General features: G+C 42.3%; 2 protein-coding genes across 9 annotated transcripts in view; both read left to right on the forward strand.

Annotated features, from left to right (window-relative positions):
* FNDC3A (fibronectin type III domain containing 3A) overlaps positions 1 to 7,044 on the forward strand; it is a 112,072-nt gene extending 105,028 nt beyond the window's left edge. For 5 of the 8 annotated variants that reach the window (XM_030272703.4, XM_030272697.4, XM_030272725.4 and 2 more), the window contains 3 exons: positions 1,152 to 1,318; positions 1,882 to 2,009; positions 4,521 to 5,375. In XM_030272703.4, coding sequence (XP_030128563.4) covers positions 1,152 to 1,318; positions 1,882 to 2,009; positions 4,521 to 4,835 — 610 coding nt within the window. In that variant the 3' untranslated portion in view covers positions 4,836 to 5,375. Of the gene's footprint in view, positions 1 to 1,151; positions 1,319 to 1,881; positions 2,010 to 4,520 lie in introns of all 8 variants that reach the window. The other 3 variants (XM_072929115.1, XM_012569775.5, XM_030272717.4) reach the window with 1 other exon arrangement.
* A 137-nt stretch (positions 7,045 to 7,181) lies between these two features.
* Positions 7,182 to 10,289, forward strand: MLNR (motilin receptor). The gene is made up of 2 exons (XM_030272764.4): positions 7,182 to 7,996; positions 9,829 to 10,289. The coding sequence occupies exons 1-2, from the start codon at positions 7,225 to 7,227 to the stop codon at positions 10,140 to 10,142; spliced, it is 1,086 nt and encodes a 361-aa protein (XP_030128624.4). The 5' UTR covers positions 7,182 to 7,224; the 3' UTR covers positions 10,143 to 10,289.
* The last annotated feature ends 2,234 nt before the right edge of the window (positions 10,290 to 12,523 follow it).

A 12,523-nucleotide genomic window follows, 5' to 3' on the forward strand; every position in this document is an offset into this window, starting at 1 on the left:
GTTTAATGCAGTGTTTCATACCAGCATACATTTCTCTCTCACTTTTGGTTAGTATTTTTTCAAAGTAACAAGTCCAGTCAGTGTTGGAAGGGATGAATGTTTTACTCTCTGTTGCCTTATATGCAGTTATCTTAGTGGAAATTAATGCAAATTATTTTGAGGGATTGCTTGTTTCATGTTAAATAGAATGCCAAGTCAGCTGAGGTGGTGCAGCAAGAACCCTTGCCTAAATGGCAAGATAAGCAGTACTGCTACAAAGTGTTCCTTGTCTGATGAGTAGCTTAAGTTTTACAAAAAGATAAAACGGATCTACTATGTGAAATTACTGTACTGTAAGGAAGAAAATAAATTGGGCTTTTTAAGTGGAAGGAAAATCATTGCCATTCCTAAAGACTAGGTCATGTGCAGGTACCAGCTGTTTTATTTTTAAAAGACAAGAAAAAGCTGAAGTAGATGGTGACTCCTGCAGGAAGAGAGAAATTTGTGCTGTGTCCTGGGGACACCAAGACTGAAAATCAAACAAGAGTTGAAATGGTCAGTTTGTGCAAGAATTGTCACATGAAGAACAGGGGCCAGTATACAAAGCTCCCAGAAACTGATTTGGTGTGCACTACAGTTGTGACTCTGCCCTCCTGTGCAGGTCTGCATGAGCCTGTCTCCAACAATGATGTACAAAAGCAATTGGATCCATGGCACATTTTTTAGGTGTAGTAAGGGAATGTTGCAAAAGGCCAAAAAGCTAAAATCTAGTTACAGAATTTTGAAAAGCTAAAGATGCTGGAGGAGTAGATGGCCAAGCAAAAAAAAAAAAAAAAAAAAAGAAATGCAGCTCATTGAGAGACACAACTGCTGTCTTTTCCCATTGATTCAAGTGCAAAAAAGTTTCCTAAAATGCTTAGGAACATTCTTGGTAAGAGAGAATCTGTAGTGTTTTGTGCAATAGATTCTTATTTCCAAGACATGAGAAATAAAAACTTGGGCCTCGAAAATGAGCTTATTGTTTTATAGCAGCCAGAACACTGTTTAACTCTGAAATAAGTGTTTCTGGGCTTTTCATTAGATTCTAGGAAATTATGGGAACAGATTTCAAGACAATATTGCTTCAGAAGTCCTTTTCTGTGTTCAAAATAAGCTACTCGTTCCATTTTCAGGTTTGTATCCTTATACAGAGGACCATGTCATACATACAAAGTTCAAAGACTCAGTGAGTCAACATCATACAAATTTTGTATTCAGGCATGTAATGAAGCTGGTGAAGGTCCCCTTTCTCAAGAATATATTTTCACTACTCCCAAATCTGTTCCAGCTGCCTTGAAAGGTAAGGGTGCTTCTCTTTTCATTTGGGGGGTGGGAGGATAGCAGGTTAGTTTTGGTATTATGTTGTATTTGGGATATTAAGAATATTAAGGCCTTTTCAAGTGCAGTGGGAGAGGGCTTCTTTCATGTAGTTGCCTAAAATAGTCATTCCAAAAATTGAAGACTTGGGGTTTATGCATTCTTTGACCTAAGAAGTTTGTACTTAGTTCTCCTTGCTTATCAGGAGAGTGGCAAATTAAGGTGAAAATGCTTTCTAGCGTGTTTAGAATAATTTTTAAGCATTGTTTGGGGTTTTTTTGGTATGCAATGCACACTTACAGTTACTAAATTTTATTTGCTTTCTCTCGGATGATACCTAAACCAGGAAAAGAGGCCTATGTGAATTATTAGTTGTTGCTCCAGAAAAAAAACTGGAGGAAGAATAAATTTGAATCTGAATCTTTTTGTTTCTCTGAGACAAAACAGGAGGTAGAATATAGAATTTTACCGGTCATTAGAATATGACAGTATGTGATGGGGAAAGCAGAGCTAGTTTTCACTTTGATGCTTCTTTCCTTCATTCAGCACCAAGGATAGAGAGAATAAACGATCACACTTGTGAAATCACATGGGAGGTTTTGCAGCCCATGAAGGGTGATCCAGTTATCTACTGTCTTCAGGTCATGGTGGGAAAAGACTCAGAATTCAAACAGGTATGATGTGTTTAAGTTATTGTAGTTTTCTTTGATTATTCTTTGTGATAACTAGTTTAGTAAATCTAGTTGAGATTAGAGTTAGCAAAGTTTGTGTTCCAGCATGCTTTTAGTCACTATGTTTACTTTTTGTTACTGAATAATATAAGGTAATAACTCCTAAACACATCTCCTTCATTTCAGAAGGAGATTCTGCGCTAAATTGCAGCCTCTCTGGGTTACACTGATGTTCACTAAATACAGCTTAACACATCAAGTGGTGAGGAAGTCATCCACTAATGGAACAACAAATCTTTTACCTAATGGTACAGAATTGAGACTGGAGAGAAAAGGGGCAAAGGGTTCTCTTTGCACTAAGCGCAGAGAAGCAGTTTGAAATGCCAAGGCACAAATTATCAGTGCAAATTTTGCTTCCTGATTTTTTTTTTGTTTTGTTTTGGGTTTTTTTTGCTTCACAGTTTACAAACTGCCTGATATTTGACATGAAATTAGGCTTGAAAACTGTTTCATACTATTAAGCAAGGAACTTCCTTCCAAGACAGAAACAGTTAATTCTAGTATATTACCATTTATTATGGTTCAGTATTAAATAAGTGTCACCTGTACTTTGATAGATTATAGCCCTTAATATTTTCATAACTTTTAGGATAGCACTGTGTTTGTTATGGTCATTTGTTAAATTTTTCAGTAAAAGATGAACCATAAACCAACATGTCTTGCCATGTTGAATACTCTTTTTTGTAACTTCAACATTGTAAATGCAACATTAAGTACATAAGGCGTGATCTGTGTTGCTTTTGGACACAGAGTTAAATCACACTTTGATTATCAGTGTGTGTTGCCAAATGACCTGGGCAAGAAAATATAGTTGGCTCTTTGAGTATGGTAATAACGAAGTAGACTGAGGTGTGTGATTGTTTTTGCCTTTTGCAGAGCAGTCTAGCATAGTAAATTAGAATAAAATGAAAAGAATAATTTGCAGAAATTTAAATTGGAACAATCAAGAAGTAAATAGTATGACAGCAATCGTTAAGACACTTAGACATGATGGTGGCAATTTTATTTGACACAGACAGAAAATAAACTGCCTGGAAGTCTGCTCTAAGCTGTTCCTGGTTATTTCACTGCCGAACCTTTACCCTCCTCCTTCTTCCTGATCTGTCATCCAAATTGCTCATGTCATTGCTCCCTCCATGCTACAGACAAAATAAGTTAATAATGTGCTGTTTGAGCTGTATACATCAGTCAAAGATCTTAAAGGGGTTAGGAAACAACCATATAAATACCCTAGGAAATGCACTGGAGAGGAAGGCAACTTCTGGCAAGGCACTGGGGACAAGCAGCTGAGGATGGTAATCCCTGCTAGCTGGCAAAGCTGGAGCTGGAGTAGGATGTGTGTCAGTGGCACACATGTGTGTGTTTGCTCACTCCCAAATGCATGATCCAAATTGGTAGAATTTTGAGGAAGTTGCACTTCCAATGGCCTGCCCTGCCTCAGAGAGAAAAGTCTCTAGGTTGTAGATTCCAGTAAAGCTCAGCTTGTCAGAGAACTCTAAGAGTAGCCTCAGGCACAGCAAGAGCTCTTTGAACAGCAGAATCAGAAGGGATTTCCTGTTTCTTTACATTTCAAGTGTGCATTTTCATTCAGGATACTGTCTAACAGTATGGTAACTGTAGGGAAAGCTCCTGATGTGATATTTCTGTATTGTGCTACCAGTTAAATAAAGCAAATCTAGATATTTGGAGGTGGGAGGGTGAAGGGATTTAAAGAGAGAAATCAATTTGCGCTATGCTACTCACCTAAAACCTCCCTCCTATTGAAGTGCCAATAACTGCACCCCTTTGAGGTTTTACTGGCTTTCACAGAACCTTTACATAACTGCAAATTTAATTAATTTGAGAAAATGGAATTTAGGTTTCACTGAATTAGCCACTCCATGCTGAAGCATTGTGAATTCATGTTAACCTCCGAGAGACTTTTGAAGAGCACCCTCACAAGTTATCTCTGTCCTGGGAATATGATGAAATTAAGAATCACAAAGAGAACTCTCTGGCTTTCCTGGTACAGTGTTTACTGGGATAAATCATAATATTTTAAATACAGATAACTACAACAAAGTACACTGGATTGGATTAGACTTAATGAATTGGCTTGATACAGAGTTAACTACCTAAAATCCCATGTTACAATATTGTATATTGCATCACATTGTGAGTGGTCACTAAAACACCTGAAGGCTGGGGCTTGTGACAGAGTTTATTTGGTGTGTACTCATATTTCCACACAAGCAAGCATAGTTCTTGTGTTTCACTAAAATAAGTGGAGATTTCATCTGGTATTTCAATTGTGTGTTTGAGCTTTTTGTCCATTTTTCTTTGTGTGGGTGAAAGCACTGGTAAGTTGTCATCCTTTTTAGTTACCTTCACCATAAGCAAAATCATGCTAAGATACATGTGTGTATATAGTACTTTTTAACTTGAAGTATCCCTTTTTTTCCCCCTTATTTCCAGATTTACAAGGGCCCAGACTGGTCGTTCCGATACACAGGCCTCCAGCTGAACTGTGAATACAGATTCCGCACATGTGCCATTCGCCAGTGCCAAGAGGCCACGGGTCACCAGGACCTGGTGGGCCCCTACAGTGCACCAGTGCTGTTCATCTCTCAGAGGACTGAGCCACCGGCAAGCACCAACAAGGACACTGTGCAAACCACAAGGACACAATGGTCACAGAGCGACCAAGTGTGTGCTGCTGTCATCCTTGCACTTTTTGCTATCTTTTCCATTCTGATTGCTGTTATCATTCAGTACTTCGTCATAAAGTGAAGAAAAGAGATCTATTTTATAATGCTGCCCATTACATTTTAGTTTCTCATAATCTAAAAGTAATTCTTTTCTCTTGCTTTTACAAAACCAGACATTTAGCACCGCCATTGGGACTGATGCAAACTTTCTCAGACACTTTAAAATGCTTACTCATAGGTATAGGCTGACACATGTTATTAAAATGCAAGCCACAGAAATATAATCTTTTCTTTATATGCCTTCATGCAGTACAAACTTGATATGGGGCAGGCACGCAGTGTTTAAGGAAAAGGGTATGACCAATAAACACAAGTGTAAAGGTGATTTCCTGGCCCACACTTCTAAGGGTTGCTAACATAACAGGGAAGAATGTGTAGATCGCATTTAAAACTTAAACTAACAAACTTGTGCTGTACACAATATTAATCTGATGCTGTGAAAGCAATTTAGCGCTGTATTTCTACCTCCTCATTTGTCTTAATTATTTGGGAAGCAGGATTTATGCTAAAAAACAGGAGGGGCTTTTCTCAGGCAGCAAATAATAAACTGGATGGAAGAGTATGCATGAAGGAAGCTTCTTACCTGATAAATGTGGAGTTCTTCACTGCAAGTAGATGTTTTCAAAAGACTACAAGGAGATGGCACAAGTGGTTTATCTTACCCCCAGGATTTGATGTTTATTTACAAAAAAATGACACTTTTACTTCTTCTGAATATAGAAGGGAGAGTGTGAGAGACCTTCTTAGATTTGTTATTTAAATTGAAAAACACATTTCCAAAGTTGACCTTTGATTGGATGCAGTTTATACAGATGTCTGTGCCCTCTGATTTTGGCTAGTCAACAGAATATTGAGATAAAATTCATTATTGAATTTTTGCTGTTTCCCCAACATTCACTTGCCATTTCCACCAGAAATAAGCACTGCCTTTTTTTGTTTGTTTCTATCTTTCTTTCTCTTTTTCCCTTCCTTTTTTTTCTTTTCTTCTTTCTTTCTTTCTTTGGGGCACCAAATCAGAAGACGAAGTGTAGTAATTTGCACCAGAAAACTTAAAGCTGCTTTTTTCTTGAGATCCTAATGTTTAATGTAATGTCTCTTTGGATACTGTACCAAATTGTTGATTGCATGTAGTTAATGTTGCATTAGAGCACTTTGCAATTGCATAACTCATCAATGTTTTGTGAGCTTGCATTTGTGAGTTCTTGAATGACCAGACTGAATTTTAACAAGTATCCCATTGAACATCTTGCTAGATGTCAATGATTGCCAGTGACACAAAGCTTGTAGTGATACTATCTTTAAAAAAAAAAAATCCTTGTCTCATCACACTTATGTTATTTGTTATACACTTTGTAATTAGCTACTTTTAATTTATTTGAGTTACAAGATAGTGGATCATTAATGACTTCTAGTTGTGTTCAGTTTTGCATTTTTAATAGTATTAAACACTTCTGTCAGTCTTAATAATAATAAAAAAGGAACCTCTGTCTTGTGCTTTGAAGATCTCTGAAGAATTTCTTATATTAGAACGGGCATGTATTGTAATTGTTTATACGTCCAATGATCTGTGCTGTAGAATAATGTTGCTGAGTTTTGTTTTTTTTAAAGAAAAAAAAGAAGAAATGGTGAAGAACTTGGCCTCCACGTGGCAAGAACGATTTGTCTTTAAAATGTACTGTATGTTTACATTTTATTTCTAATTTGTCATTTGTACGTATCGGTTGATACCTTCCCGCAGGATACCGCGATAACTGATGTTTTTCTAGAACCTTCTTAAAAGTGCCATGTTTGGCAGTGCAAATGAGGTTGCGTGTCACAGCCCAGAGATTTCTTATGGTTGAATGTCTAAAATGGTGAGATTTGTTACTGCAGGCAACCTGCAGTGACTTACGTTTTTCATAGTAAAATTCAAATGAGCTCCTATTTTTGATAGTCATTTAATAGTGTATTTGCCATTTGAGCCTCAGTGCATATTACTGCATTGAAGACAGTTTTTAATGTAATCTTAATTTTACCTCATATACTGTACATTCCAAAAAGAAATAAAATAAAAATATAAACTCTAAAGTTTTTAAAACGCTATAGATACACTACCAAACATATCACTTTACGGTTGTACAACGTCGGGCTCCATGAAGACGAACCTGTATCGTCTGATAGAAAATACATGAAACGATGTAGCAAAGTACCTTTAAGAGTCTGTGGACAATAATAAAAGTACCTTCTTTTTCGCTGCTGGTGGTCAGTCCTGTGCGCGCACGGCCGCCGCCCCTCTCCCCTCCCTCCTCCCCTGCCCTGGGTGCCGCGGGGCCCGCGGGCGGGGCGGGGCGGGGCGCGGTACCTGCGCGGGCGGAGGAGCCGCGGCGGGGCGGGGCCGCGGGCAGGACGGCGCTGCCGGGGCACGGCGCGGGATGCGGCGCAGCGCCGGCGGGAACGGCAGCGAGGGCGAGCCCGAGTGGCCGTGGCCGTGGCCGCCCTGCGACGAGCGGCTGTGCCCGGCGCTCCCCGTGTGGGTGCTCGTTCCCATCACGGCCGTCTGCCTGGGGCTCTTCGTGCTCGGCGTGGCGGGCAATGTCCTCACGGTGCTGGTCGTTAGCAGCTGCCGAGACATGAAGACCACCACCAACCTCTACCTGGGCAGCATGGCCGTCTCGGACCTGCTCATCCTCATGGGGCTGCCCTTCGACCTCTACCGCCTCTGGCGCTCCCGACCCTGGATCTTCGGGCAGCTGCTGTGCCGCCTCTCGCACTACCTCAGCGAGGGCTGCACCTACTGCACCATCCTCCACATCACCGCCCTCACCGTGGAGCGCTACCTCGCCATCTGCTTCCCCCTCAAAGCCAAGGTGGTCGTCACCAAGCGCCGGGTGAAAGCCACCATCGGCGTCCTTTGGGCCTTTGCCTTGCTCTCCGCTAGCCCCTTCTTCTTCCTGGTCGGCGTGGAGCAGCCCGACAACTACACTGACTTCAGCCGCGAGTGCAAGCCCACCCCGCAGGCGCTGCAGTCCGGCCTGCTGGCCACCATGTTCTGGGTCACCACCTGCTACTTCGTGCTGCCCGTCACCTGCCTCGCCGTCCTCTACGCCTGCATCGGCCGCGAGCTGTGGCGGAGCAGCACCCGCCTGCGGGGCTCCAGCTCGCTCCTCCGGGACAAGGGGCACCGCCAGACAATCAGGATCCTGGGTGAGTCCCGCTGCCATCCCCCCGGGCTACGGCTGGGGCGAGGACCAGGGCTTAGGGGACCACGGCAGTGCTGAAGCACCCGCAGCTCCCGTTCAGGATAGGGAACAGCACGGGGGGAAGGTCCCAGACACGCTCCCGGGAACTGCCACGGCAGGGATTCCACTCCCTCCCAGCTGAGGCTTCGCCCGCGTGGCATTGCACATCCAGCAGCACGACTGCCTTCCGTAGAAATACCCGTTTCCTGAATTTTACTAGGCAGAATCAAGTACAAGGTAGCCTGAAATTTCAGAAAAACTGTGGTAACATCAGCAGTCTCTTCCAGTTGGCAGCAACACCTCTGCATAGGAAATTTCTGCTTCTGAAAACTAAGTTCTTAGTGGTCATTTGTAGCTCTCCAAGGAGTAAATCCACTGGTTGTCCAAGGAGGCTGAAAAACAGCAACTTAGCCCCTACAAGCTGTTTGAAGACAAATCTCATAATACCAAAGCACTTCCTACAGATGGAGGATGCTGATAATTTTTAGTTCATTTTCTTAGTCATATATTCAGTAACCGAGCATCAGACTCTGGAAAGTTAGAGATCTTAGTCTGCTTTGGGGCTTTAATGTTTGTAGGTAGTGACCAGTTTGAAGGGAAAGAAAAAAGAAATCCAGCTATTGACTAAGGAACAATAAAACAAAATGCCCCAATTATTATTTTTGCCTGCCTTTAGTGTAGTTTTTATATATCACATGGAAGACTTCTTTTACTGAGAGTGTAATCAGCTGGATGGAAATAGCGTAGCACAAAAGAAAGAAACCAATAAGCCTGAGAGAATTTTGCCGACTTATTTGAGGAAGGTACTTACACTGAAGTAGGCAGAAGGTTTTCTGACAGAAACACCCATATTCATGATCTCAGAACCCACTGAATGAGACCAGTGCCCCCTTATCTCAAAGATCCAGCAGCAATAGGTGTGTGTTGTTTTTTCAGAAGAAAACTTTGTTTGGCTGCATCCCTTTTATTTAAGCTCTGAGAAACACGAAGGATGCTCTACAAATGATTGGTTTAGCTGCATGCATTTATAAACAAGAATAATTAAAAGTATGGATACAGTAATACACTTATCTAATTGTTTCTCATCTACTCCAGCTGTGTTGCCATTGCATGAGGGTTTGTATTTGTTCTCATTGTACTAAATTGCAACACAGGACCAGGTGAACAGCTGAAGTGACTCGGGCTAGAGATCCATCTAGGCAAATAGCCATCTCCAGCAGTAATGATCTGGGGATGCATGAAAAAGCTTTAGTGGAAAAAATCAATAGCTCAACTACACTATAAAGTGTTTATGTTAGATACCATCCCATCACAATAGAGCGAATTCTGTGGGATCTTGGGTGACTGAGGTGCAGCCTGGGTCTTTTTCAGTGATGCAGACAAGTTAAACAACAGCTCTGCAGCAAATGGAGCTGCTGTGGAGCTTCCACAAAATCTCCTCATTCTGACTTTTTATTTTCCTGTCTCATATGTGGCATTAAAAACATAGCCAGGGGAGATTTCTGATATTATTATACAGATGTTACTCCACTGTTGTCATTCACATTTTTCTCAGCAAACCTCATATCAAAGTTTAGCTTAAAATTTTACCAGTTACTTTTTACTTCAAAGGCTAACAGCCAGACTTTATGCTATTCCCATTTTCACAGTTTTCCAACAATTTAATGCCATTATTTCTATATATAATTTGTATCAGTTAGAAGAACCTGCAAAATCAGCCATGTAAAATTTAGTTTACTGGATGGTTGAAAAGTTAACTCACTCCTTAACTGCCTCATGTGTTATTTTGTCTTATAGCTGTGGTGGTTCTGGCCTTTGTAATTTGCTGGTTGCCTTTCCACATTGGCAGGATCATATTTATAAACACCCGGGACATGAGGACGATGCTGTTCTCCCAGTACTTTAATATATTCGCCCTGCAGCTTTTCTACCTGAGCGCATCCATCAACCCTGTCCTCTACAACCTCGTTTCGAAGAAGTACAGGGCAGCAGCCTGCAAGCTGCTGCTGCCACGCCGAGCTGCAGAAAGGGCTTTCACCGTAGCCAAAGATGCTGGGGGCTACACAGACACCAGCGCCAGCACAAGGAACGAGTACACCACCAGCTTCTGAGACTGCACCCCACGCTTCTTCAGGCATTCTTGCCTAAGGAAGGGAACCTCCTTCTCAGGGCAGAGTTGCAAAAGGATGGACATTTGTTAGGGCATGTGGTGTTTCATAACTGTCTGCATTTTGGGATACCTGTATTTTTGATAACAGGGCAAGCAGGCACCATGAAGTAGGGAGAATGATGTGCAACTCGTGAAAGATGATAAGTCAATAGGAAAAGCTGGAGTAAATTTCCAGTAAAACCACGGGTTTACTTTATTACATAGTGTTCATTGCACGTGTTCTGTGCCATTTCTAGTATATTCTAAAAATCATAACACCAAGGTCTGCAAAGGAGCACTTCTTGGGAGCTGTAATGGGTAAAATTCCCAGACAGCCTTCACCATATTAAAATGGTTTTCTTATAAACAAAATTTTACAAAACAGACTCTTGCAAAGAGATGGATACAAAAAAAAACCACCTGAACAGCCCTGGAAAAAGAGGCATATGCTTTTACTACCTGGTCTTGTAATCATGAAGGGAACTTTTCCTTAGGAAAGCATCTGCTGCTGTTTCTCTGGGCTTAACCCTTTGGGCCTGGCCCACAGGATCAAATAAGGTCTTTTATTTATATATTAGCAGCCTGTTGTAAAACTTGAGATATCTCAGATCACTTCCTTAGGCTAGATGAGAAGTGTTTGGTAATTAGTAGCAGTGTGTCTCCGCTGTGTCACATTGTGTATTGCGTGTGCAAGTAATACACCAAGTTAACCCACCTTGCCACAAACAAGACCCATCACTGAATGTGCTGGACTATGCTCAGGACTTCATGCTGCATAACACTGCACTGCAAGTCAAAAACCAACTCACTAATTCTGCTCCAAAAGATTTTAATTGGAAACTTCAACTGTACAACTTAGGAAGGAGGCTGGTTGTGAGGAAAAGCTAGAAGAAGCTGCAGCAGTGTTTTCTGTGGAGGATCATCACCTCTGTTCATTTTACTTGTTACTTTATTGGCTCCAGTGGTGTAAATCTGGACCAAAATCAATTATGTGGGACTGCACTTACAGAAGCATCACTGATGGTATGTCCATGTTTGCCCTTGGTTCTCTGTTAACTTCCCCTTTCAGGCAGTTGTTGAGAGTGATAACTGTCCCCTCTGAGCCTCCTTTTATATAGGCTAAACACCCCCATCTCCCTCAGCCACTCCTGAGTTGTGCTCCAGAGCCTTTACTAGCTCCACTGCCCTTCTCTGGACATGCTCCAGCACCTCAATGTCCTTCTTGTAGTGAGGGGCCCAGAACTGGAGACAGGATTCAAGGTGTGGCTTCACCAGGGCTGAGTACAGGGGCACAATCACTGCCGGGGTCCTGCTGGCTGCACTGGCTGATGCAGGCCAGGATGCCATTGGCCTTCTTGGCCACCTGGGCACACTCTGGCTCATGTTCAGCCACTATCAGCCAGCACGCCCAGGTCACTTTCTGCTGGGCCACTTTGCAGCCACATTTCCCTAAGCCTGTAGCACTGCCTGGGGCTGTTGAGGCCAAAGTACAGGACCCAGCACTTGGCCTTACTGAGCTTCATACAACTGTCCTCAGCCATCAATCCAGCCTGTCCAGATAAATTCAACAGAATTCAACAGCTAGCTCAGAGATCTCTGTCAGGGTCAGCTTGGCAAGACCCCAACAGAGTGAAAGTCCTTTTCTTTCTAGCCTGGCTGCTGAAGAAAAGGTCTGGAATGTGTGAAGCCGAGTTTTCAAGGTTGTTTATTTTTTCTTATCTATAATAGTTTCTCTCTGACCTGCCGAGGTCCAGCTAGTACGGAAGCCATGGCAGCCTCCTCCGAGCCCCAGGCATATCCCACATTATATACCCAAAATTGCATGTACCATGTTTACAGTTCCCATGCCAATACCTAAAATCTATGTTGGACAGTGTGTCCCTATCCTAGACCAATAGAAAAGTGTCATTACCACACCGAGACATGGAGGACAAGAAGAAGGAAGAAGAGGCTAGGGCATGCCCAGATTCCTCCATCTTGTACCTTGGAATTACATTCTAAAAAATCCCCAAATTCTACTTTTCCACCCTGTGTCAATTTCCCTATTACACTACACAAGCCCTTTTGGCTTGTAATTCCTCATATAAGGTTGGCAGCCTCTCCCATGGGCTAAAATTGAAGCTACAGGTGTTTTTGACTTGCTGCCAAGGTCCCTGAGCCCCTTGCCAGGGTCTCGAGGCATCCGGGGCAGCCAAAGGGATGCTCTGGACTCCGACAATCTCAGGGCAGCAGAGTTGAACCCAAGTCTTCTCCAAGTTTTAAAAATATGACCAGTTCTCCATTAAAGAGTCTGTAACTCTGAGTCACTGAATAAAAACTAAAAAAATCTAAAGACAGGGGAAA

This window comes from Taeniopygia guttata, chromosome 1, assembly GCF_048771995.1.
Source record: "Taeniopygia guttata chromosome 1, bTaeGut7.mat, whole genome shotgun sequence".
Taxonomy (NCBI): domain Eukaryota; kingdom Metazoa; phylum Chordata; class Aves; order Passeriformes; family Estrildidae; genus Taeniopygia; species Taeniopygia guttata.